Here is a 27271-nt window from a genome sequence, read left to right on the forward strand (position 1 = left end):
TGGGGACATCTGTAACTCACACTCACACTACTGTCTGAGGGTCATCACCGCGGTCATATCATTTGGACCATTCATATTAGTTTGGCCAAGTCTAGATGCTACTCGATAAGTGGTTTCCAACCAACAAGGGTCGCCCCAGCATCGATGGCTTAAGCGATTAGTGTTTGCGACGACTTATGGGCAAAAAAGACTCTCGCCCTTCAATACTCCAAGTTTGCAGCAATCAAGTCTTACACTCTCACTCTCCATTTGATCTATCACTTCTATCTGGACTCACAGGCAAAACAGATCAAAGACCTCATCCAGTGGTCCACCACCAACCCTCCCCTCAAGTCAACCAAGCCGCGGCTCCAGCTTCGTGATGTGGAAGTAACATCTTTAATATTATCAATTTTATTGTGTCATCAAATTGACACCTCCTTTATCAAATCCTCCTAATGATTCTCTCTGCTTCAACAACATTACATCACTCTTGCATTTGTCTTTCAGCGGCGGGAAGTTTGGGACTGAGTATGTTTTGGAGTCAAGCCAAAGCTTAGGTACACATACTACGCCCCAGTCCTTTGAGAGTTCGTTGTCCTCAGTCTTGTCATATCTAATAATATACCCAGATGTATACCTGATGTTGGTGTCTTTCTGAATTGAGACACGGTCAACTATAACAACGTTGACGCCAGCGTGATGCTCTTGGTATCTGTCTCTCAAGAATGTGACTAGCTTGTGGTCCGTCGCCTCATATTGGAGCAACTCCACTGCTCCATCGTCGTTCTTGTCACATTTCTTGACCATCTTTGCTTGGCGATCCTCCAAGAGAGCCAAGTGACGAATTGATCGTTGGTCATCTATGTCAATATGACGGCTCAACGTATTGGTGTCCAGAGAATGAAGAACAAATTGAGGCTTGCCCATGACCACACCATCCTTTGTAGATGTCTTTGTTGGTAATTGAGTGCCAAATTGAACAGGATTGAAATTCCCATGATTGATGTGGGCTGGATCGACATGGGCTGGATCGACATGGGCTGGATTGACATGATCTTGATCAATGTTGGCAGGATTGACATTCCCATGTATGATGTGGGCTTGATCGCCATGGGCCGGATCGACAAGGGCTGGATCGATATGGGCTGGATCGACATGATCATGATAGATGTTGGCAGGATCGATATTCCCATGATTGATGTGGGCTGGATCGACATGGGCTGGATCGATATGGACTGGATCGACATGGGCTGGCTCTACAAGGGCTGGATCGACAAGGGCTGGATCGACAAGGGCTGGATCGACATGATTTTGATCGATGTTGGCAGGATCGACAATCCCATGATTGTAGGGGACAGGATCGATATGATCATGATTGATGAGGACAGGATGGTAGATTTGAACTGGGTTGACTTGAGCAGTATCGATAGGAGGAGCTGCTATGACTGTAGAGTTGGCAGCTTTGTGGGCTGCTTGTGTATCCTCTATCATACTCACCCATCTAATACGAAGCTCCGCCATCAGAAAGTCATTGATTTCTGGGGATGGGTCCTTGTATATAGAAAAGGTAGGATTGACCTTCAGATAGATCTCCCTAGCTGCAGCTGCCAATTCTATAAATGAGTTCTGATAAGCTGGGATGAAGGCACTACATCTTTTTCCATTTATCCCTACACGAAGATGGAGATAAAGACCAGGTTCTACGATTATATTGGGATTCTCTGTCTATCACAAATGGAAGTAAGTATTGGTAGAAGGAATCTGACCTGTTCGAAACGAGGTAACCTGAAGTATACTTACCAAGTAAACTGCAAGTGCTGGTGGATGTCCAGTGAACCAAGTAACCTTGTGTCTCTTTAACATCTTGAAGAAATTATTCTCTGATCTTTTGTTGGTGTTGTCACCAAAAGCATATGTGATGTGCTTCCTCTCTAAGTGATCAAAGGAAGGGACAACTTCATAGAGTCTGGTCAACTTCCCTATGTCAAGATTCCTCAAAGTATTTGGATGAATTATAGTTTCTTTCATTATTTACTCTTATACTAATTATTATTATAAATACAATCAAATAAACAATCAACAAGTTATTATTATTAATCTTCGAACAAACATACAATCAATGTCCATTGGACAAACATGAAAGACTTGCTTTGCGCGCTGATGTCAACCTGTATCAAAAGAGAGAATTTGTGTGGTATTGAAGTTCGAACTTTCACCACACTTGCTCCTGTGACTCTTTTATTCGAAACTATTAAATAAATAATAAATAAATAAATAAATAAATAAATACATATTACAGCTGAAAACTCTAATTTAAGTGTTCTTTTGGATTTATTAATTATTATTTTGATTTTTTTCAATAATAATAGAGGTCTCAACGTTTTTTTATCCTTTTTCATGGTCCAACCGTCTCAATCTTTTTGTCACTGAACATAGTTACATTATATATTTATAAATATCTTTTACCTTTAAGATCTTTAGGTTCATTGTAAGTTAGTATTATAAGCTTATTTAACTTAATATTCAACTAACATTTCTTATCAGTCTATCAACCAAGAAATGGATTTAGGACTCGAAGATGATGATCAACAGATCAAGAACCTCCGTACAGGAGACTTGGTCACTTTCTATTCGGATCAGGACGAAGAGGAGGGCTTCTTGAGTAAGACAGCAGACTCTGCCGTCATACTACCCAACAAGTCAAAGGAGTGCGTATTCAAGATTCATCCAATGACACACTACACAGCGAGAAAGGCACTGAAAAAGAAGGCAAAGAGGATTGGAGGAGTAGCTGGAGCAGGTGCTAGCAGTCCTGCTATCAACGCGAGCTCTGTTGTTGGAGCTGATCAAGACCAGGAGAAGGACGCCGACTTGAAGCAACTTGAGGAGTATCAGGACATGGAGGAAGTAACCAACGAGGCAACAATGATACAACTAGAGGGACGAGATCTTGTGTACGGGCAGATCATTCAACTGTTCCACCAGAAGAGCAACCAGTTCCTATTTGCCAAGCAATACAATGCCAAGCATACAGTCGTTGGATTTCGCAGCGGTGGCAATCAGAAGTGCTATTTCAAGATAGCACCCTCACGATCCTTCAGTCGAATGGATGGCTCAAAAGTACAACACAGCGATCTTGTCCAGCTACGACACGAGAAGTCAGGACTATACTTGCGCATCACCAACTTTTGCAATGAGAAGGGCATGTTCGAGGTGATCCTCTCTGAGCAGGGTACTCTTTGGAAGATGTCACTGTCTGATGTAGAGGGCAAGGTGGGCATCAATGTGGCCAAAGCCAACGAACCATTGCGATTCTTTCACCGCGAGGGAGGATACGTCAACGCCAACGAAGAAGACTCCAACACTACATTCACATACAAGACTAAGACGCCATCATCAGTCAAGACTCTGTTTGAGATCGAACTGGACCACAGCTCAAACATTCCCACAAAGTCCATGTTCTTGTCAACCAAGAACCTATTCTCTTCTTTGGCAACATCCAACGACATCACCTTTGGCCAGCACTTTAAGATACGTCTCTTTGGCACCAAGAACTATCTATCACTTGGTAGGGGCTTCGTGAGCAACGAAGTACCTACCATTACAGTCAATGGCATGTCAGCGAGCAGCAATTCAGTGCCGGTTGCTGACTCGGCCTCTGACCCCAACTATCAAGATGACATTCCCTTGATACTAGTGCCAGAGTCTGAGAAGAACACACCGAATGCAACATTTTACTTTGTACCAAAGGAACAAACCAACACTGAGCATGTGACCTACAACTCATTCGTAAGGATACAGTCCCTGTCAAAGTATTGGCTTCATTTCATCAATGAAGAGACATTCTTTCATAATGGTGATGTAAGTAATCCTTCACAACAACTACAACAACTCAATTCATATATGTTAACACTCTTTTTTTATTCTCTAATATTATTATAGTTGGTTGGAACCAAAAAGTACTTCAAATACGATGACTTCCAAATCAAACCAATACCAAAGTCTCAAAAGGAGGACTACAAGTACATCACATCGAGGATACAGAGGATCAACAGCTACTTGGCACCAATGCAAGAGCTACGAAAGAAGATATCATTGCAAGAGTTGAGATCCACTCTCATTGATATGATCAAGTTTTGCACTCAATCAGATGTTGAAGATCCTTTAGAGCGAGAGGGAACTCCAATCAAGACACATCAATCACTGTTGGCTAGCTCCTACAACCTTTCTGTTCTGTTGGACCTGCTCAAGAAGTTCTTCAATCCCTTGGATCCGCTCACCATCAGTTACATCTATCGAATCTTCAAGCAGATATGCAAGTCCAATGTAAAGAACGGAATAGCTATCAACAAACATATCAAGACCATCGCTGGCCCACCAGAGATTCGTGAGAAGGCCATATCATTTGGACTTGGCTCAATCCTGTTGGACATCTACAAGAACAACAATATACTTCTGGAGAACTTGACCGAGGACAAGGTGATCGAGTTCATTGACGATATCCGACTCACAAAGGACCCCAGGTACTTGGAGTTGCTGAGCGAGCTCTGTGTGTGCAATGGAAAGCCCATCGTGAAGAACCAACAATACCTGTGTGACCTATTGCTTGAGAGGAACTCTGATCTCCTACTACGAACCAAGGTTGGCACCACCGTGGAGGTCGAGGTGGCACCAGGTCGATGGATGTCCATGCCAGAGTTCATGAGCAAAGGTGACGAGAAGACACAGCGCTACTTTGAACAATCACTGTCGCTCTACGCCAACATATCTCGTGGCCGCAACTACAATGGCATTCGACTCATCAATCAGTGCTGTTCATTCCAAGAGTGCTTCCTATGCCTCAAGGATGATTCACTTCCATATATGCTTCGTGGTTCATACACCAATGTTGTAATCCATGTCATTATGGATTGCTACCCACAGAAGCCGTACGCCAAGATCAACTACATTTGGAATCCACTGGTCGTCAGTGAGGCCGACTCTCATCCAAGCACAATTGGAAGGAACACACACAAATCATCGGATGGACTTGCGCCTAGCACCAACAATATGAGCTCACCTGTCGGCACTGGACACTTCTCCTCCTCCTCCTCATCTGCAGGCCCGAACGACGATGAGATATTCACCACGTTTGCTCCTGTACCTGAGACCATTCACATTGGCGACCCCTCCAACATCTCCCAGTTCCTCATGAACTATGTACTGCGTCCAGAGAACTTCACCTGGAACGCCATGTACTCATCACAGCCTGCCCTGCAACGACCACAATGGGGATTCTTCCATAAGATTCTCATTGCAGTCAACTACGCCTTTAAGTTTGGATTCTTCAAACGAAAGGAGAGAATTCTACTCAACAGACTGAGAGACATTCTCGAGTATCAATCAAATGATGCTATGCCCACTGCTTCACAGGTGGACCTTGGTCGCACCATTGGTGGTTCTCGACTACTGGAGGATGACTCCACCGTATTGGTGGCCATCAAGATCGAGATCCTCCAAATCCTACACACCATGCTGTCACTTCAAAAGAAGACAACGTTTGAGAACTTCCTTCGTGACATGTCCTCCAATGAACAAGTGCGCACCGCCACCACTTCTGGCTCCCACAGCGACAGCTCACATGAGGGTGTCAAGCTCCTAATTGTCAACAAGCTCAATGACATGCGTCCAGGCACGATGATCACTCAGAACAAGTTCATCATCACATTGTTTGATCTTTTGAAGCACGAGAACAACACACTGTCCAGTCTTGTTCTATCTATGCTTGTCAGAGTGTACCGCTACCAAGGCAACGCCCTCCTTGTGAACCCCACCAAGAAGCTGCTGATCATCTCCAATTCGCCGCAATCACAACTCTACGAGAAGTCAATGAAGAAGATGGAGGAGATGACCAAGTACTGCTCCAATCCACTATCTCTGGTGGACACTGAGGAAGTGCTCAAGATCCTGGCCTACTTTGTTCACATGTGCGAGAGTGGCGATGCAAAGGCCCAGAAGAATCAGACTATGCTCAAGGTCATGGGTATTCATCAGAGGATCATCGGTGTGCTTAAGATGGGTTGCTCCCTCGAGCGTCTCTTTGACGAGAGAGGTGAGGTGTGTCACTATCTACAAACATCCTCATCCAAGGTCAACAACACTTTGGCAACTTCCGATGGCAGCTCCTCCAATCTCGGATCACTTGTCTCTACAAGTGGTAGCTTGGGAAATGGCGAGAGTCAAAGGATACAACAACAGTCCTGCTTTGTGGCCAAGATTTTCAGGAGTTGCTATGAGTTCCTGAGAACCTTTTGCAAGAACAATGCAGACAACCAAGCAGTACTCTATGGCTACATAGAGTTCCTGATTGGACATCTCATTCGTTACGGCAACATCTTTGGCACAATCGAGACGTTGATGGAGATCTTCAAGAACAATATCAAATTGTGTGTCCAGTTTGGAGAGTCTCCCTACATGAAGCTGCTCATCGAGTTCATCATCCATCAGGACATCAAGGAGGTCGACCCATACAGCTTGAAATTCCTCAACATGATCATGAAGCCCACTGGTCTGAACGCTGTCACAGAGATCCAGATATCGATATCAAAGATCATCAAACAGTATCGAGTCATCATTGCCAATTGGCTGCTTCCCTTCTCCACTCTGAAGGAGGTGATGCGTGAGCCAAAAGGAGCGACTATCTCCAAGTTCCACAAGTCCAACAACTCCTCTGCATACAAGTTACACGCATGTCTTCAAGAAGTGTTGGTCCATTCACTACAGAACGAGCAAGACGGAGCCGAACATCTTTCCTCCACCAAGACATCCAACAACAACAACAACAACAACAACCCAAAGTTGATTCGCTCCACTGCCAAGCACATGTTGATCACATCGGAGGAGGTACTGCCAAGAGAGTTTGTCATCAACCTGGAGCTCGTCTGGCTGCTCACAGTATGTAGCTTTGGTCGCAACACACCCACCGAGATCATATGCAGTGAATTCATATCGATGTATGACTGCTTCGAGGTTCTTGTCGTCCGCACTGACGGTGCCGGTCGAGAGAACAGCAGTCTGATGATTCACGACACCAAGGAGTACCTGGATCACAATCTCCAGTTCAGATTCAAGAGTGCCTACATCAACTTCCTGCATGAGGTCTATTTCAACTCTGACACGCTCAAGGGAGACCTTTTGGCACTTCAACTGAACGAGAATCTGTGGAACCTCGTCGACCAATTCACCAATCAGCTCAAGTTCCTCTTCACGAGCTACAGCACCAACCGTTTGTCATTGGACTACTTCACCAGTATTGCGCGATACATTGTGTTGCCAATGGTAGCCATTCTGGAGAGGTTCTATTCACAGTGCTTCTACTTTGACAAGGCAACACAGAAACACTTGATGTACAGCAGTGTACTCATGGGAAACCTTCTCAAGTTCTACTCCTATGATGATGCTTTGAGCATCCCACGAAACCAAGCCAACAACAGCACCAAAAAGATCACTTTGGTAACTGATGATGACCCTGGAAGCTCAGGTGGTATCCACCCCATTTTTGTCGACCTCCGTCTCGACGAGAAGATCTCATTGTTGGTCTCACTGGTCAAGTGTCTCAAAGCTATGGACCGCTCTGCAATCGCCCCAGCCTCCACACCGGGCATCTCTGTGGCATCCGTGTCCGAGGTGATCAAGGGCTGTGAGGAGATCACGACCAGACTCGACTACCAGAACTCCAGATGGACAAGACAACGTGCAGAGACTGACGACGTCTCCGTCACCATGCTCTCTAAACAATCGTCCATCTTCCTATCCGACAAGAAGGAGCATCCTCTTGTCACTCGCGTCAAGGAGAGAGGCTATCAGCAGATGGCCATCATCGCAATGAGCAGTGCAGACGATGGCAACAGCAACAGCAGCAGCAGCATCAACAGCAACAGTGATAACTCAAACAATGGTTTTCTCGAGATCCTGGTCTTCCAACTTCGAAACTCTCTGTTTGACAACAACGAACTGAAGCTCCATTGTCTCAACATCCTCCTGTCTGCGCTCAAGAACAACTCGGGATCAAAGCGCGAGCTTCAAATCAAGTTGACCGAGATGTACTGTCACTCTGCCTGTATCGGCTTGATCGGATCCAAGTCTAACGAGCTGGCAATTGGTGCACTCAACCTTCTCCACAAACTGCTAGAAGAGCAGTACGACGAGACCAACCCACTGGCCAACAATGTTGTCAAGGAAGCCATCCATTCATTCTTCACATCGTCACCCGATATCCAGTTCTTTAAGAACCTCTACCTGATGATGGATCGCGCCAAGTCCAACCTGCGAGATACGACCCGCAACATCAGACTGGAGAGTATCAAGCACAACATATCTGGCAACCTCGTCATTGAGCACCAAAACACCACCATCGGTCTGGTTCACAAGCATGCCGACCTCGACATGAACGTGGACCCCAATCCATATGCCACAGAGTTTATGATGATGAACAACATCTTCACGGTGCTCCAACTCCTCTGTCAAGGCTCCTCCAACATGTTCAAGAGCTATATTCGATGCCAACCTGACAACTACAAATCATTCGATTTGCTCCGTGAGCTGTGTCTCTTCCTCAAGGTGCTCGAGTCCATCGTTGACATTGACTTTGAGTCGATCAAGCTTGCCACCCACTACTTCTCCTGTCTCAAGGAGATCGTCAAGCACACGCCAGAGAATCAGATAGCTGTGACCAACATCCAGATGTGCAAGCCAATCTGTAACATCCTGCGCAAGAACGTTCCACCCCGTCTAGAGGAGAAGTTCATGAACTTGAAGATCGTCATCATCGACTTTTTACTTCACGTGATTGACAGAGAGGATCCACGAGTGGTCAGCCGTATGATCGAACTGCTCGACTACAGCGTCATTGAAGAGAACACCAAGATGGTCACAGCCAAGACATCTACAACGTTTGACAATGAATCTCAGTCCATCAAGCTGGCCTCCATGTCGTTCAGACTGATCAAGATTCTGGCCGACAATGACAAGTCTCAGAACCCAACACTGGCCAAGCATCTGTTGGCCTGTGGAGAACATTGTAAATCGCGTATCGGTCGTGTGGAGATGTTCAACAACTCCAAACTAGAACGCATTTACTTCCCAATCCCAAGTTCTTGTCGTCGATTGATCCTGCAGGCCAAAGAGCAGACCAAGATCAGAAGTGATGAGAACCAACTTCAAGAAGACCTCCAGGACTTCTTCATTGCCAATGGAATCAACTGGAACAAGACGGGTGAGAAGCTCGAGTCATTCATGGAGTGGTCCGAGTACAAGCTTATTGAGATCGAGCATCACTACCAACTGAAGCTTCAACCTCTATTGTACTTTGTGGTCAAGAACTACAACAAATGGGCACTGACCAACTTTGCCTTTGCTCTGGTCATCAACGTCCTACTGATCGTCTATGCAACTTCTGGTTCCACCAACTTTGAGGATGATTTTGGGTAAGCTTTCAGGATGACGAGAGAGGATCTAGTGTCTGAAACTAACCACCCGATATCCTATATTTATAGACGTTCTGTTTATGTAGCCACAATGTTCCCTCTGTCTATCCTCCAAACAGTGTTCAGTATACTTACCAGTGTATCATTCTACATCAAGTATGGGTCAGTCATATTGTATAAAGGATGGATCAAGTATCTAAACAATGGCAACTCATTCATGCTACGAGGTAACAATGAGAGAATGGTAAGTCACATCCTAGAGAATCCAAAATCACATCACTAACTCACTCTCAATCACTCTACTACAATATATAGCATCACATCAGAGCCAAATATCCACTTCACAAGTACCTCTATATCAACTTCCTACACTTGATAACGGATGCTGAATCAGTGTACTTCTTCTTCTCGATTATATTCTCATTGCTTGGCCTTTACAACCCATTGTTCTATGCCTTCCACATTCTACAGATAACACTCAAGACCAAAGCACTTCGTATTGTGATCAGAGTAAGATACATCCAACCATCCATAACATCAATATGATCCTAACATCACTCACTACCACCACCACCACAACCGGAACATAGGCAATCAACATCAACAAAGGTACATTATTATTGATGGGATGCTTCATGATACAGTCCACCTACTTGATGTCGATCTTCTCCTATGCCTTCTTCAGTCAGTACTACTACAACTACAACACAGACACGTTCTTCTGTACGACACTGTATCAATGCTTCTTGGGCAACGTGTTCTATGGAGTGCCAACCAGTGGACAACTAGTACAATTTGTCAAGTTCCAGTTTGACAATCCCAACACCAACGCTGGCACCGGACTACTACTGGCGTGGACAGTGTTCTGTGTGATCTTCTACGTTGTGACCACGATCTTTTTGCTCAACGTCATTCTCGGTATCATTGTGGACACTTTTGGACAGATCCGTGACCAGAGATCAATCACTGAGGAGTACAAGGCCAACTACTGCTTCATTTGTTCGATTGACCGAGAGACCTTCCAGAAGAAAGGCATCGACTTTAACAAGCATGTTGAAGATGATCACAACAAGTGGTACTACCTCTACTTCTTTGCCTATCTCAAGGAAAGAATGCACAACAATCAACAGAACCAACTGAGCGACTCTGAACTGAATGCCCTGGAGAGGATCGAAAGCAATAGCTCGCTCTCCCTTTTCCCTATCGAGTCTGCAATCTCACTGCAACAGGACATGGTCAACGACAACAAGCTACAGGACATTGAGGCAAAGATCACATCATCTGTAACATCACAAATCAATCCAACACTGGCCATGCTTCTGGAAGAGGTAAAGAACCTCAGACAGCAAGTAAATGACCTATCAAACAAATAATAAAATCATCAGCCTGTATTATTATTATTATATCTGTCCATGACATTGTGTACTTTATTCTTTAACTACCAACATTGAAGTGTCAATACCGGCAGCTACAAAAATCACCTCTCTGTTTGAGATTGACTCGATCAATTTGGGTATATTCTCACCAGCAGTGTTACCATGGCCAAGCTTTCCATTGTCTCCACATCCCCAGCTGTATACCTTTCCATCGTCGGTGAGAGCCAGAGAATGAGCACCTCCAGCGGAAACCTGAACAATCTTGATATTATTCTCTTGGAAGAAGGTGATTTGCGTCGGATTATAGCGATTGATGGTGTTGTCACCCAAACCAAGTCTGCCTTCTGAGCCCCAACCACATGAATATACTCTTCCAGACTCTGATAGGAACAGTGCATGTGTAGCGCCACATGCCATACTCTTGACTCTCTCCTTGTCTGGCATCAGTACTTTGGTTGGTTTCATAACTCTGCCTGCATTGTCATCATCGCCTATTCCCAGAGTCCCTGTTTCATTGTTTCCTACGGCATAGACATTGCCTCTTGACGAGATGAAGAAGGTACAGTCATATCCACACACCACTCTAGCAATCTTGATATTCTCTAGGCCTGGTACCAGTAGAGGTAGATTGAACTCCTCGTCGGCCACCATTGTCCTGTCCATTTCGTCCAAGTTCTCTGCTGATTCACCATCTGCAGTTTGTACTCTCTTGTATTCCACTATCTTTTGTCCAATCTGACCTTCTATATTGTATCCCCATCCAAATGCATGTCCTGTCTCTATTATTATTTTCATGATGATCATTAGTTAACAAGGTACCTAAAACTAATAACTTTCCTATTAACTAACCTACTTGTTACTGCGATGGCATGGTCAAATCCAGCACCAATTGATACAATTGATTGTTGTGACAATGTCTCGATGACTCTAGGTGTATGTGACCCTCTGACACCAGCACCCAATCCTAATTGTCCAAACTCATTTGAACCAAGTGATAACATCTTTCCTTGCTCTGTAGTTTGTGTCTTTGTCGTTAGGGTATAGCCCAGTCACTACTATCACATTCTACTTACTGGTAAGAATGACTGTGAACGACCTGCCCATGCCAACCTTATCAATGTCCACCATCTTTAGCATGTCAGATTCAGTTGGGAATCTAAAGACCTGGTTGGCAGGCAGACCCATTTGACCAGCGCTATTTGTTCCCCACATGAACAAATGGTTGTCATCGGTGAGAATGAAGCTCGTTTGCCAAGTAGAACCACCGTCAATCACTCGTAGTCTGTGAGGCAAATGTGTGATTCTGGTTGGTACCACTCTGTCTGTCTCACCAATCATACCCAGCTTTGATGAGTCGCATGCTCCAAACATCCATACTGAATGTCTTGTCTTGTCTGTCGTTACAGTAGTATTGCTACTGCTACTACTACTACTACAATATGCCCTCTTGTTTTGTGTTGACAACAACAATGTCGTGTTGTTGAACAAATTGATTGGTGTCTGTAGTCGTAAAGGGTATATCCCTCTTCGCAGATGTATTGCAATCGACATCATCGTATTGAGTATGTATCTATCTCTTTGTATGTGTGTGTGTGTGTGTGTGTGATGTGGTGAATGTGTGTTCTCAAGATTGTTCGTGGTGAATCGAAACAACAACTACTTAAGTAGAGAACCAATTTATTACTTTATTTCATATATCTACACAAATAATTGGAGCACAAATATATATATATATATATATAAATACACATAAATAATATATATAAATACAAAATTACATCATTAACAACCTAATTGTATACAATAGCAATAGCAACAGTAGCAGACATCATCAGCAATGATGGACAGGGGACAAATAGAAAACTATACACTACAATCACGATTGGGCTCTGGTGCATTTGCTCAGGTTTTCAAGGCAATTCACAAGACCAGTGGAAATGTAGTGGCCATCAAGATGATTGACGTCTATCGACTTACAGAGAGAAACTCAAAGCTGAAGGAGAACCTAAACTATGAAATCAGGATCCTAAAGTCTGTCAATCATCCCAATATTGTCACCCTCTACGATGTCTTGGATGTAAGTTTATGGCTATTGTCAACAGGACACATACATTCTCTCTTACTAACTAACTACATTCACTACTAACAACAGTCTCCCCCTCCTTCAGATTCATACATTTACATGATTATGGAATGTTGCGAAGGTGGTGACTTCTCCAAGTATATTAGGAAGCACAAGAAGTTGTCAGAGGACAGAGCACTGTATTTTATGCGTCAACTGGCGAATGGACTGCGATTCCTTCGAATGAATGATATCATCCACAGAGACTTGAAACCCCAGAACCTCCTCCTCTCTGACTCTTCTGATACACCCATCCTCAAGATTGCCGACTTTGGCTTTGCCCGCTTCATAGATGTTCAGTCTCTTTCTGATACATTCTGTGGATCTCCACTCTACATGGTATCTATCTATCTATATGTACAATCTATCTTTTAACAAAAACCTTTACTAACTAACTATCACAATATCATCATCCAATAATCATACAAACAAACACACAGGCCCCAGAAATACTTCACAGAAAGAACTACACAGTCAAGGCTGACCTATGGTCGGTAGGAGTCATCCTCTATGAAATGTTAATTGGCGAACCACCCTACAACTGCAACACAGTGGTAGACCTATTACACCAGCTGGAAACAACACGCATCAAGCTCCCTAGCAATGTGTCAATTAGCAGGGAATGTCAAGACCTTCTATACTCACTGCTTCAAACCAATGAGGCCAACAGGATATCATGGGAGGACTTCTTTTTGCATCCATGGCTAGGTTTCTCACAGAACATACCAATTGCACTGTCACCAACCTCAGCTACAAACTACATCAACTCTGCCTCACCATTCATAGACAACAATGCTCTCTACCATCACAATAGTAGTAGCAACAGTGCCACTACTGGAATATACTCTCCATCCAAACCTGACCGTATAGTTGGACAACAACAACAACAACACAACCAATTTGTATGTTGGTCTCACTCTATTTCATTATCAATTTGATTGCTAACTCTACTAACATATATCTATATTATTAGAATATTAATGATGGACAACAACAACCAAAGAAGAATACTACATCATCATCATCAATCGACTTTGAAAAGGACTGTGTTATACTGGACGATGAGGAATCTATCAATACCCTCGAAAGAATTGGCAAACGAGCAGTGGCAATAGCAGAATTGGGCGACCTTAGACAGTTCGAACCTAGCGAATGCGTGCCTCTTTATCTAAAGGCGTTGCTTCTCATCAAGTCCAGATTGCAAGGCAGCACACCCAACTTCTCCTTTGGCTCACCAAACCTCTATCGATACAACGCAGTCACAGAGAAGCTGCGGGAATCATTGCGCGAATACCTGGACAAGACATTGAAACATTACGCTAGAGGTCTCGAGCCTAGTCAAACATTCTCACCCAACAAGTTCATCTACGACACTGCGTTGGAGATGGGCAGGAATGGAGGAGTGGAGGAGATGTACAAAGACTATCCAAAGTCTTTGCAATACTACACTGATGGTCTCCTACTACTTGAGTACCTATTATCGATATCAGTTGACAAGGAGGATCAAGGTGTTTTGAGCAAATGTATGTGTGATATTTATATTGTTATGTAACACTCTTAGTCATTACTAACTGGATCTTGCACTATCTTCTAGACATTAATTCGTTCAACGAGAGAATACAGTACTGTACACAATTGTCATCTAGGTGATAGGTAGATGGAGCCAATAATCAAATAAAACGACTCGTTTTGTTGGGTTCACATCACTTTATTTGCAAAAGTCATAAATTTAATACAAACATAGAATAAGGATGTTGGGTCAGATTCAAAGTACTCTGATGAGATTCACCTCTTCATCAACAACGATGAAACTGATGAGAAGTAGCACATTATATACTTCTAGCTATTCAAATACATTCTGCAGATGTCCTCCAATCAACAACAACAACAACAACACAAGAGGAAAGAGACAACCACAATCAAAAAGAATCCAATCATCATCATCATCACAAATAAGAGAGGAGGCATCTATTGTCAATCAAGTTCAGAGAGATTATCAAATTAGACGAGCTGAAGCAAAGCGAGCGAAACATATTCCCGATGGCATTGACGACAGTACAGAGGAGAAATTTCAACTACAACAACGTGATCGCAATGAGAACATCATTGGATACCAATCAGTGTTGAGTGCCTGGGAGAATCGTAATCCTGACCACTTGAAACAACTATATATCACTCGCGACCTATACAATAGAAAGATGGATAGTCTAAAGGCGTTGGTTCAGTTCTTCACACAGGAAGGCAAGTCCTATCGTTTGATCGAAGACAAAGATGAGATGAACCAGTTGGCTGGCACCATTCACCACGAGGGCATTTGCATGGTGTCAAAGACAAGACCAATGATGACGCTACACGAACTGTTTGAACAAGAGACAAGACGTGCCAATGCCAACAGCACTCCACCAAAGACACACTCAACCATTACCTCCCCGATCATCTCCAAAGAGCCCAACAGAAATCCATCGGTACTGGATCGACCGATCATTGTTGTGTTGGACAACATGGAAATGGACAATGTTGGACCAATCATCAGGTCATGTGCATCATTTGGCGTTCGCACTGTGATATCACTCAATCAGTCACTGTTGTCCAATGGCGAGAGTATCATCTCACCATCAAGATACCTAACTAGTCGAGGTGCGATGGAGTATGTGGACATTGTAGAGACACCTAGCATCACCAAGTTGGGTGACATTTTGATGGAGTTCAAAGTCTATGGATGGGAGATCATATCGATCATTGGTAGGGAACGCAATGCACCCTTGTCGATATTCAGTGACGATAGTATCAAATCGCTTGGCACCAAACCACTGATAGTGTTGCTTGGTTCCGATGGTAAAGGTATATCGTCGACCCTCTTGCGTCTCACTGACAAAGATATCCATGTCCCAAGCTATGTCATCAATGGTGGTCTCAATGCATCACAATCCATATCAATTATCCTTTCAGAGTGCTGGAGACTGCACGGCAGGAAATAAACCTCGAGGTTCGGGAACTTTTTGCGCTGATTTTTTTTTTTTTATTCATTCGTGCAGGCGACCACTTACTTAAATTATGTGTTTCAGCACAGTCTCTCTTCATTCTACAACCTTGTTACACGTAAGTACACCTACAAACACATATCCACCTTCACAACTATTACTACCATGATGAAAAAATTTTGCTACTTCTGTAACTTTATTGATGACTCATTAATCATCAAGATCTCTGATCCTATCCTATCAATTACTCCAATATATATTTATAATGCTTGTTTAATTTCTATCTCCTCTTATATTAACTTACACCTTAATCTATTCTTTAGTGATGTCCATGATCGATATGATGACCAATTTAGATGTCAATAAAGATTCTATCATTAATGATAAACGTTAAAAACAGTTTTTTGGTGGGGAAGATTGATGGTGTCTGGCTGATGCAAAGGAAAATCGGTTCAAGCCGATATTTCGAATAGAAATTTGATAGAAAAGGTGATGTCATCGAGATCTATTAAGTGGTCCACCTAGGTTATGATTATTGATCAACCAAACAGTGTGGCGGTGTAGAAGAGTTCTGGTCCTTCATCCAAACCTTTAAACAACAACAATTGTTACACAAACAATCATATAATATATATATATTCCAAAACGCACATAGATCATGAGTCCAGTGCCTTCCCAACCTTTGGTAGACTTCCAAGATGAGCAGTTGAATACAACTAGAAATGGTATGGATATTTGGATTGCCAATGTATCCTTTGAATGGTCACAGTGTCACTAACAAAATACAATACACTCGAATCATAACAACAGAGATTCTTGATTTGATTGACAAATCAAAGGTCCACTATGATAGCCAATTTATTGGAGGTGTCAAGGCTGTCATCCCAACATACGTGGACTTTGCCTCGTTGTCCAGCTACTCAAAGAGCGACAAGTCCAATGTATTGCGAGGCATCAAGAGCAATATAGCAGGCCTCATGAAGCAAGTGGCCTCTGCCTTTGATAAAATGGACGCCGTCAACAAGTCCAATGTACAGACTTATATTACAAGGATTGTGATCACCAACGTACCTGGCAAAGCCTCAACGTCCAAGAAGTCCTCCTTCTCTGCCGATGGAACTCTAGAAGTTGGTACCATATTTGAGGACGCCATCAACTGTTCCTACTATGTTGAGAAGAAGATCATCACTGCTCTCAACGAGTTCCGTCCGTCACAAGGCGCAGTTGTGCCTGATAAAGTGGCCGCTTTTGAGCCAGCTCCAACTTCAGAACCTTCCCCTGCAATTGCTGCCGCCATTTCAGCTCCACCTCCAGTCTCTGCCAGCGGTCTTGATCTTTCACAACCCACATATCCTGTTGCTGCCCAAGAGACACTCAAGCTTGAGATTCTGAGCATCCTCAAGCCAGTCCGCATTGAGTCAGTGGTGCTAGGAAAGCCAGCATTTGAGATGCCAATCTATGTTGATTGGGCAAGTATGTCCCTCAGTCCAGATGTCACGAGTGTCCTGCGTTCCGTCAAGACCAACATTCCCAACATTGTCAAGCAGATCGTGCCATCACTCACCAAGGTGGATGAGGTCAGAAAGGCAGCCGTGGGTGACTACCTTGTGTCAATGGTAGTCCAGAACGTACCTGGTAAAGCCTCAACGTCCAAGAAAGCTTGTCTTACCCACGAGGGCATGCTTATCATCACCCTGCCACTGGAGGACTCGCTCAACTGTTCCTATTACCTCGACAAGAAGATAACAACTGCACTCAATGAGTTTATTCCTCAGAGTGGATACCAACCACAGGAGAAGTTCATTTCTCCACCAGTTGCAGTAGTCGCACCAGCGGTCGTTCAAGCTGTCGCTCAGCCAGTAATCCAACAACAAAGACCACCAGTAGTTTATCAACAACAACCACCAGCAGTTGTATATCAACAACAACCAGTACAACAACCAAAGCCAGTGGCTGTCGCACCACCAGCACCAGTTCCCGTACCTATTGCTGAGCCAAAGGAGAAGGGTCGTCCAGAGATGGAGTACAAGCCAACATTCAGTGATCCAGCTCAACAATTCCTTGTCCGAGAGATTGACCAATTCCTCAACCACTTCAAGCTTGTCGATGACAAGGACGTTCCAATTGGTGCACCCATCTATCTGGATTGGGCTTCAATCATGGTCTACCCCACGGCAGTGAAGCAGAGCACAGTTCTTCGCAATGTCAACCTGACTCTCTACCGAATGTTGAGAGAGACAGTCAATGCCGTCAAGCTGTCCTGTACTGATTTCGCCATGGGAGGAACTATTCGTGCCTACCTGCGCTCAATGACCTTCCAGAACATTCAAGGTGTATCCACAACTGCAAAGAAAGTTCTCTATGAAGATGGACACCTCATCATTCAGACAGTCTTTGAGGACCTTGGAAACTGTGCCATGTACTTTGACTCCAAGGTTATACAGGCGTTCCCAGCTCGCCCATCAACACCCACTCCAAAGAAGCCAGAGCAAGCGCAACTCATCAGAGAGGAACTGGACATCCGTCTGCTTGCCCACCGTGATGTCACCGCCCAGGAGGGTGGTCACTTGTTGGTGCCACCCTGTCCAGTCACAATGGATTGGTCATTCCAGACCAACAAGGCATACGAGTCTGCAGGTATTGAGCCCAATCTCATTGGCACCAGCAATCCAATAATGACCGATCTCTTGGGTGCCCTCTCCACGTTCAATAGCAAGGAGGTGGAGATATTGAGACGCGAGATCACAAAGATTGTGTTTGTCCAAGCGGCACCTGGCAAGACAATGTTTGAGAAACGTAGCGTTGTCATGGCAGACGATGGTACTCTCAACATCATCTCTATATTCGAGGACCGTACCGAGGGTGGCAAGGGATTCCGTGATCGCTTCATCAACAGCTTCAAGGCTCGTCTCTACAAGGTACAGATCAGAGACACCATCATCCCTGCCATTGCCAAGTCAATCGACGAGTCTGTGCGCTCTCGTGTCAAGGATAACTACCTGGACAAGATTGTCGTGCCCTCCGATGCCAGCTACCAGGCCAACGTCGTCTTTAATTGGACGATCATTGAGAAGGAGTCACCAGAGAGTCAGGTCAACACATACCGTGCCGTCACTGAGAAGCTTGGAGTTGGTCACGGCTTTGCCGAGGAGCTTCGCAAAGCCATCTGTGATATATGTTCCTATGATGTTGGCAAGAGTGCATTCCTAGCAACCAATCGATTCGTCCTCACCAACATCATGAACGCCAAACAGGAGACCAACAAGTTCTCATGTGGCAACACATGGGAGTTGACCGCCACCTTCCATGATCCAGCCAACAATCGCAACACTTCGTCTTCGATGAATGTCTACTTCAAGGAGCAACTCAAGGTGGCCTTCCCCTGTGCCATCCAAGATACATTCCCACAGATCGCCTCGTTGGTTGATGAACTTGCCAGTGCCACATCAAAGAAGGTCCCAGTGGTTATGAACTACGATTCATGGAGAACGTATGCCAGGTTCACCAATGATCAGTTTGCCTACAAGTCCATCAAGTCTATCGCGGTCACCGTTCCAGGCTCTGGTCTGAGGTGTGTTACCACTCTATGTAGAGATGCTATCGTCAAGAAGGAGTACTGCACCAAGGTCAACTCAATCAACATTGAGTATGATGTGACTGATCAAGTGAAGAAACAGAGAAACAAGGATCCAAACGTCGTGGCCACTCTCGACAGTAAGACTGGATGCCTTACCTTCAAGCTAAACTTTGTCGATGGTCTGCTTGGAGAGAAGATGCCATCATGGGACTACCAGTTTGAGTTGGCATTGGGTACCCGTCCACTCAAGATTGCCCGCTCAATGGAGAACAACAAGGCAGAGTTGAGTGCAGTCTCGAGCGAGATTACCTCTCTCATTGGCAAGACTGTGCAGGTCAGCGTCAACTACAAGTCCTTCATTGATCACCGCAACTTTTTGCACGAGCTTGAGGAGCCTGTCTACACCAAGATCATTGCTTCATTTGCTCAGTGGCTAAGAGCTGGTTGGGTCAAGCACGACCAGACCGCCGAACTCACCACCTACGCCACAGTCAAGGAGTCACTGCAACGCCAGCTTACCTCCATCCAGTTCCATCTGTGCTGTGAGAACAACCAAAGAGAGGTCTACGACTTTGAACTCAAGGGCACCGAACTCAATGTCTCTATCAACCTGTCTGGTGCTATCGATGGCAAGACCATGCCATGGCGCATCACTCTGGAGGGCATATTCAAGTTGCGCAATCTCAAGATCAAGGAGGAGATTGCCAAGAGAATCGACCTATCAAAGAACAAGGCACTGATCTCCAAGATGGTTGGCAAGAATATCGAGCTGGTGATCGACTGGGCCTCGCTCGAGTCCGACTCGGCCTTCTCCACCAACGTCGATGACTACATCACCTACATGCATCGCTTTGCCGAGGAGATCCCATCTCGCTTCCCCACTCAGTATGGTTTTGGCGAGTTGGTCGAGTACCAAGAGGTGCAGCAGACCATTCAGACACAGGTGGACACAATGAAGATCGTCGCCACGTCCAGTGGTTTGGTGGCCGACTTGGTTGGACGCACATTGGAGATCCACGTTGGTGTGCGCAACATCAACAAGTTCCTCAAAGACACTGCCGATGACTTTGAGTGTTATGGTCGCGAGGTTGAGAACGCTCTCGGTCTCCGTCTGCAGATCGTTCGTGGCTACATCAAGCGTAACGAACCAAAGTTCCTCCAAGAGACTATTAGACGTCTGACCGATGCCGTGGAGAACGTGGTCCGTGTCGAGATTGACTGGGAGTCGATCATCCAACATGCTGGCTTCCTCAAGTACGTTGACTTCAAGCCAGTGTTGGCCAACATTCTCAAGTTGCCCGCACAACTCCATCCAGTGCAACAGTTGTGCCGTGAGAACCTTGCCGCCAAGAAGGCACTGTCCATCGTACCCACCTACACTTTCAGAGTGGACGGCACCAACTCTGTCAACGAATCAGAGTTCTGTGAGAACAAGTTTGGAGTGGACTGGGTGCGAGCATCCTACTTCAAGCCACCTGCAAAGGACCACATCCTGATCACCGTCAATGTCGGTCGTATGATCATGGAGCCATGTGACCTCGAGTTGGAGGACAAGATTGAGTTCCTCGTGACACCTGACCTGGCAGAGGAGCGTTACCTGAAGAAGTTGGCACGTAAGGATCGTGAGGATGACCTCGCCTATCGTCGTAAGCAATCAGCTCGTGAGGATGCCTATCATCAAGAGCAAATGAGAATGGATCAGCGAATGCTCGACTCGTCCAATCAACGTAACAGAGAGCTCTCACAGTTGAATCGCAAGCTAAGCCGTTGGTAAAAGTCATACTTTGTATAATAAACTATTAATTAATTAATTTTGTTTACCACAAAAAACTATGATCAGATTCGAGTGTTTGGTGGGTGTAGGAAGTATCCAACTCTGATCATTGGCAAAGTGAGTGGGGGACAATCAATCATTCACCTCTCGCTCTCACTCTTTCTTTCTCTTTTGTATCTTGTAAGAATTAAATCTATAAATATTTATATATTATTGTGTCAAACATATTACAAATATCTCTCACAAGGTCAATCAAAAGAGCGAGAGTTACATACATACATTACAACAAACAAACAAACAAACAAACAACTATGGTTGGTGGACTACCCAATTCCAAACTCTGGAACATAGAGTACAACGACTTGGTGTTCAAAGAAGTTATAGGCAAGGGTAACTTTGGCAATGTGTATAGAGGATCATATCTTGGTGTAGAGGTGGCCATCAAACAGATTCCATCCTTTGACGACCCAGACTATTGCAAATATACAGAGCGCGAGGTCAAGGCACTGCGATACATCAGACATCCACAGGTGGTACACTTCTTTGGTGCCTGTCACCATACAACAGGATTCTATCTGATCACAGAGTTTGTGGATGGTCCCGACGTTAGACAATTTGTCAAGTGCACCATCAAGCCACCCAGATGGACACAACGTGTATCACTAGCGTTGTCCGTGGCACAGACCTGCTTCTTCCTGCACTCCAAGAATATAATACATCGTGATCTCAAGACAAAGAACGTTCTGATGACCAGAGGCGGTGCAGCAAGTCTGCTCAATAGCACAGACCACTTCAAGACCAAGTTGTGTGACTTTGGTTTCGCACGTGTTGGTTCACAGTACTCGACAGGATGTGACAGCAGCAGCAGTGACGACGACTCTCAGTCCGACGTTGATGATGATCTCTACGACACCAATGGAAATGGCACCAAAGCATCTGGACGTCTCAGGAGGATGAGCATCTGTGGAACACCGAGCTTCATGGCACCAGAAATCCTGCTACAGAAGAAGTATGACTGGAGCGTCGATGTCTTCTCCTATGGTGTCATTCTGGCCGAGCTCATCACATTCAAGCGACCGGGCAAGGACTTTTGGGTGCGCAACTCTACCAATGGTTTCGATATCAACGTGGAGGAGCTGAAGGAGAACATCGCCATTCCAAACGATTGTCCTACTGTATTCTATGACCTTTGTATCAAGTGTTGCCAGTACGAGCCAAGCCAACGACCAAAGTTCTCAGACATCATACACATCCTGGAGGCCTTGATGCAAACTCTAGAGACAGAGAACGGCGCGACTTCCCCTCTGGTAAATGGTGGTGGCAACTTGTCCAACAGTAACAGCGGTTCACTACCAGTTGGTGCTGATCTCACAGTCAGTGACACATCCATTCCCAACATCTATCCAATCACTGTGTTCAAGGATCGCAAAAGACAGACATTGGGTACTATTGCCAACAGACTGACTAGCAACAGGAAGCAGTCCAATGCCGCCAGCACAGCAACAACAACACTTGGACAACAACATCAACAGCAAACAGAGCGAGAGGGTGTACTCAAACTACCCATCCACCAGTACTCCAATGGTTGGAAGGAGTTTGGTGTGGATGGCTTTGCCAAAGTCTGGATAGTCTATCATTCAAATATGATTAGAATCCAGTAAGTAATACTTTTTTGCTTTTGTTATACTTGTTCTTAATAACTGACTATCCCATCATCACTATAGTGATCGTAAATCTAAACATAACCTTACACAGTTGATAGAGGTGACACCTGCCAGAGTGATAAAGATATCAAAGAACTCAATGACCATTGCATTCTCTGATCCAAACATTGCCAATGGAACACCGATCATCAATGTCAAACCATACTATGAGACCTATCCACATGTGCAGTACATTGTCACCAATGAGATGAAGCGATCAGCATCAATACTCACCAACGGTCTGTGTCTGTCCTACGATGACAAGATTTTCTGGAAGGACAACAATGAGCTCGTTGTCAGACTTCAGTCGTACGCAAGACGATGGCTGCATCGAACCCGCTACAATCGCTTCAAGAGCAGTTGGAGCACACCGAGCACTCGTGCAATGTCTGCTCAGGAGCTACATGGTCAACAGAAGCAATGGATTGGTTTGGTTGACCAGCTGATCACATCGGAGCACGACTACAGACGTCAGTTGGACTACATCCTCAAGAGCTATCTGGCGCCACTGCAGTCAAAGTTCCGCATCAACAAGCCACTGCTCAACTACAAGGAGATCGCCTCTATCTTTTCCAACATCGAGACAATCTATGATCTCCACACTGTATTCATATCGACACTCAAGTTCTTCTCGACACTGGCACCATTCTACACAACAGCTGCCTCTGATGAGACCAGGAGCAACAACGCCAAGATCACCTCGTCCAACAAGGACAACACCGTCTATCAATACCAGACGATATCACAGTTCTTTATCAAGAACTTCAACCAGATGAAGAACATCTATGGCAAATACATGTACAACTTCAAGTATGCGATGAACACTCTGTCATGGTGCCGTCTGAATCCAGACTTTGCCTCTTTCACCAAGCATGCCAACGTGTCTGGTGAAGACGAGTTTGATTTGGCTCCTCTGCTCTCTCTGCCAATCAATAGGATCCAAAAGTACCAGCTGCTGTTTGAGAACCTGACCAAGTGCACTCCCCTGGATCACCCCGAGAACAAACACATTGCCGCTGCCTTCTCATTGATCAAGGAGATATCCAGCTTCCTACAGAATCAACTGGAGATGTCAGTCAACTACAGCAGCATCATGTCAATCGAAACGATGTTGCTCGATGATGGCAAGGGACGACAGTCACTCATGCAGAGTGGACGTTGGTTTGTCAAGCAGGGCGCACTGGAGGAGACTTCAAGCAAGCAAAAGTACTACATCTACTTGCTGTCGGACCTGTGTCTTATCACAAAACCATTCAAGTCCAAGAGCTCACAGGACTCTGCCAACAACCAGAAGTACTACTACCGAGAGAAGTTCTGTGTCCACCTCAAGGACCCAGAGGTGTCGATGAAGTTCAATCCAGATGTCGTGAATGGTGTGATTCTCAACATGGGCCTTCTTACAGGCAACAAGTGCTACAGATTCGTTGCAGCAAGCGAGGAGGAGGCCAACGAATGGGTTGGAGAGTTTGAGAGAACAATCTCAAACTGTAGCAAGGCATCAACTCTGACCACACCAGGAACAGAGGAACCATTGAAGTATGGTTCACAGGTGGTTGGTAGTGGACCAAACAACAACAACGACAACGTAATGGATGTTAACTCGAATGGACATCACACAGAGACGTTCAAAGAACCATTGGCCGAGAAGGAGAAAGGTTTCATCAAGAGACTTCGACAAAAGAGCGTCTCTTCTGGCTCCCCCGACAGGAGAGAATCTCTTGCGATTCCACCAACACCTTCCACACCAATTGTGTTGTCTTCATCGGCGTCCAACACACCTACACTCACTTCAGCCAACAACAGCGAGAAGAAGAAGTTCTCCACTTTTGTCATGAAGAAGTTCAAGAGATTGAGTGTCAACTTCTCAGCCGTCAACGATAAATCAAAGGGAAGAGAAGACAGCGTTGATTAGAGTCAATACTATATATAAATATTACTATTACAACAAACAACTACATTGTTTACTTTATTTGGTTGAAATGAATGCTGGGGTAGTACTACTACCAAGTGATAGAGCGTTTGTCTCTTTGTCATTGATGGCGTAGAGAGTGAAGAAAAAGTCAGAGTCAATCGTATCTGACACTACTGAGAAGGTGAGCCCGTTTACTGGGTCCAAAGGCTGGAGAACTATAAAGTTGGGGTTTGGTTGTGGTGGCGGGACTAGAGCCTTCTTTGCCGAGAGATACAATCCTTGATTCTTCATTTTAATCTTGACTTGATAGGCCTCATATCCATCGAATAGGAATCCAGTATCAATGACTCTCCACCTTGGCGCTTGTCCTCCACCTACGGGTGTCGTTGCAGAGACAAACACCTCCTCGTTGAGATCGAGTGATCCAACGACCAAGAAAAAGTTGGAAGTTGGGAATGAGAAGTTGAGATTAAGGAACTGGAACTGATTAACCTTGAGCACCTTTTGATATAGTACAGGTATGTCTTTGTCCTTGCCTACGACCTGTGCCAGCTTTGAATTGTTAAAGTTGACATTGAAAGTGAGATTGGATGCCTTTGCATAGGCCTCTCGATTGGACGTTGTAAATGACACTGATGGAAAGTCTGTTGCCCATGCCTTTGGTATAGTTGGAACAGAGGAGAGCAAGTGAAAGTTGACTTGAAAGAATGGGAAGAATTGTGATAGAATGTTCAATGAGGTCCTGATCTCAAACTTTTTCTTCTGTACCAAGGAGTTATTACTCTGGTTGACTTCGGTAGCGTCCATGGCGTACTTGACATAGATGTTATCCAAATAGATCAAAGTTGATTCTGTCAATGGATGTACTGAAGTGAAGTACATTCCACTGTAAGATGACTTTGGAACATGTATCCCAATCTAACAACACAGTAATTATGTTAGTGATCTATTAAGTATTGATTATTGTTACAACACATACCTTATTCCAACTATTCTCAACAATTGGTTTGGTTGGACTACTAAGAGAAGAGAGATTATACTTTGTAATTGGTTCAACTGTTGTTGATGGTACAAATGTTATCTCCACATCATTCCTAAAGATAGACTTATCAGGATAGATATGGAACACAAATTGAGTGTCCTGGAACAGTTGTAGATAATAATATTCCAGTTAGTAAGTAGTTATTAAAGAGTATTTTAAACTTCACTACTCCTACATACCTTCTTTGTTACAATATTCTTTCTAAATTCAATGTAGAGTCTATTCTTATCTTGCAAGTCAAACTGGATGGATGAAACGTGATCGTTGTAGACCACATTTGAAGAGTTGAGTTTGATACCATTGACATCTTGAACCAAGACACCAACACCACTGATGCAGTTGGCATACACCTTGAACTCATTCTCTGCGACATCTCTTTTCTTTAGCTTGATGTCATCGATGAAGATGCTATAGGTGGGATGCTTCTGAACGAACCACAAGCCACGGTAGCTGTTGGATGGGAAGTACTCTAGAGATAGTTGAACCTTTGTCCACTGGTTCGGTGTGAGGTATGCCGTGTGCAGTACAGAGTTGATTGGATGGAGAGCATTGATGATTGGTATTGAATGCTCCTCCTTCTTGTCGTTGATCAGTGTTAGGGTGAGGTCTTGTAGTTCATGTGTTGGATAGATATAGAATGTGAGATGGGAGTATTCACGCTTGTCAATAGTGAAGTTTGAGTCTGTCTTTGTAAAGATATAGAACTCCTTGATGAACTCTATTGAATAGTTGCCACTGTATGACTGTTTGTTACTGTTGGTAACGATACTATATAATGGTATATAGAAGTTGTTGGCATCCAATGTGTCATTATATATAGTAAAGTGTACATCATTTCCTTTGGCTGCACTAGTGTCCAGATTAGGTACTTCTAAACTGTAAACCAACAACAATGGTAACAATAAAAACAAAATAGTTAAGGAACTTATCATTGTTGTTGTATCTTATTCCTCTACTTGTAATAATATATATTTATAATGATGATAATGATTGATAGTAGTAGTTTACAGTTGTAATGATGACAATGTTATAGTATATATAACCATTTATGATGGACTCGATCAACTTATGTTTGTTCAGCCCTACACTCATATATATATATATATATGTCCATCATCACATTATTATTATTATGTGTTGATCTACAACAGAAACATATTATGTCTTGGACAGACAGAGGAATTAAGAATCATTCTATCTGTTCGCACTTCTTATTATTACTCGTCAGGACGAGTTTCAAATCATACCCGTTCCCACACACCCCAATTCCCCCTCCTTCATAAACACACTCATACAATGACATTCACGTCAACTGACAACAATGATCACACACATCTG

The 27271-nt window shown here is 44.3% G+C and overlaps 9 protein-coding genes across 9 annotated transcripts; 6 read left to right on the forward strand and 3 right to left on the reverse strand.

The window, feature by feature from the left end:
- Positions 1-328: 328 nt before the first annotated feature.
- On the reverse strand, positions 329-789 carry SAMD00019534_101610 (hypothetical protein; the record flags this gene model as incomplete). The annotated part of the gene is made up of 2 exons (XM_012894412.1): positions 329-376; positions 550-789. The coding sequence occupies 2 exons, from the start codon at positions 787-789 to the stop codon at positions 329-331; spliced, it is 288 nt and encodes a 95-aa protein (XP_012749866.1).
- Positions 790-978: 189 nt separating this feature from the next.
- SAMD00019534_101620 (hypothetical protein) lies at positions 979-1517 on the forward strand (the record flags this gene model as incomplete). The annotated part of the gene is made up of 2 exons (XM_012894413.1): positions 979-1402; positions 1495-1517. 2 exons carry the CDS (start codon positions 979-981, stop codon positions 1515-1517), a joined length of 447 nt encoding a protein of 148 aa, XP_012749867.1.
- Positions 1518-2502: 985 nt separating this feature from the next.
- Positions 2503-10813, forward strand: SAMD00019534_101630 (hypothetical protein; the record flags this gene model as incomplete). The annotated part of the gene is made up of 6 exons (XM_012894414.1): positions 2503-3771; positions 3985-5559; positions 5590-9436; positions 9485-9690; positions 9762-9956; positions 10037-10813. Coding segments are annotated over 6 exons (7869 nt in total), but the record flags the coding sequence as incomplete, so codon positions are not given.
- A 60-nt stretch (positions 10814-10873) lies between these two features.
- On the reverse strand, positions 10874-12277 carry SAMD00019534_101640 (hypothetical protein; the record flags this gene model as incomplete). Its single annotated transcript, XM_012894415.1, has 3 exons — positions 10874-11601; positions 11676-11834; positions 11896-12277. Coding segments are annotated over 3 exons (1269 nt in total), but the record flags the coding sequence as incomplete, so codon positions are not given.
- A 382-nt stretch (positions 12278-12659) lies between these two features.
- On the forward strand, positions 12660-14594 carry SAMD00019534_101650 (hypothetical protein; the record flags this gene model as incomplete). The annotated part of the gene is made up of 6 exons (XM_012894416.1): positions 12660-12899; positions 12975-13084; positions 13148-13283; positions 13385-13846; positions 13918-14467; positions 14539-14594. 6 exons carry the CDS (start codon positions 12660-12662, stop codon positions 14592-14594), a joined length of 1554 nt encoding a protein of 517 aa, XP_012749870.1.
- Positions 14595-15142: 548 nt separating this feature from the next.
- SAMD00019534_101660 (hypothetical protein) lies at positions 15143-15922 on the forward strand (the record flags this gene model as incomplete). The annotated part of the gene is made up of 1 exon (XM_012894417.1): positions 15143-15922. The coding sequence occupies one exon, from the start codon at positions 15143-15145 to the stop codon at positions 15920-15922; it is 780 nt and encodes a 259-aa protein (XP_012749871.1).
- Positions 15923-16583: 661 nt separating this feature from the next.
- SAMD00019534_101670 (hypothetical protein) lies at positions 16584-21276 on the forward strand (the record flags this gene model as incomplete). Its single annotated transcript, XM_012894418.1, has 2 exons — positions 16584-16650; positions 16736-21276. 2 exons carry the CDS (start codon positions 16584-16586, stop codon positions 21274-21276), a joined length of 4608 nt encoding a protein of 1535 aa, XP_012749872.1.
- Positions 21277-21587: 311 nt separating this feature from the next.
- SAMD00019534_101680 (hypothetical protein) lies at positions 21588-24891 on the forward strand (the record flags this gene model as incomplete). The annotated part of the gene is made up of 2 exons (XM_012894419.1): positions 21588-22933; positions 23001-24891. 2 exons carry the CDS (start codon positions 21588-21590, stop codon positions 24889-24891), a joined length of 3237 nt encoding a protein of 1078 aa, XP_012749873.1.
- Positions 24892-24945: 54 nt separating this feature from the next.
- SAMD00019534_101690 (hypothetical protein) lies at positions 24946-26865 on the reverse strand (the record flags this gene model as incomplete). The annotated part of the gene is made up of 3 exons (XM_012894420.1): positions 24946-25809; positions 25871-26032; positions 26113-26865. The coding sequence occupies 3 exons, from the start codon at positions 26863-26865 to the stop codon at positions 24946-24948; spliced, it is 1779 nt and encodes a 592-aa protein (XP_012749874.1).
- Between the last annotated feature and the right edge of the window lie 406 nt (positions 26866-27271).

Source organism: Acytostelium subglobosum (genome assembly GCF_000787575.1).
Source record: "Acytostelium subglobosum LB1 DNA, scaffold: scaffold26, whole genome shotgun sequence".
In the NCBI taxonomy this organism is placed as follows: Eukaryota; Evosea; class Eumycetozoa; order Acytosteliales; family Acytosteliaceae; genus Acytostelium; species Acytostelium subglobosum.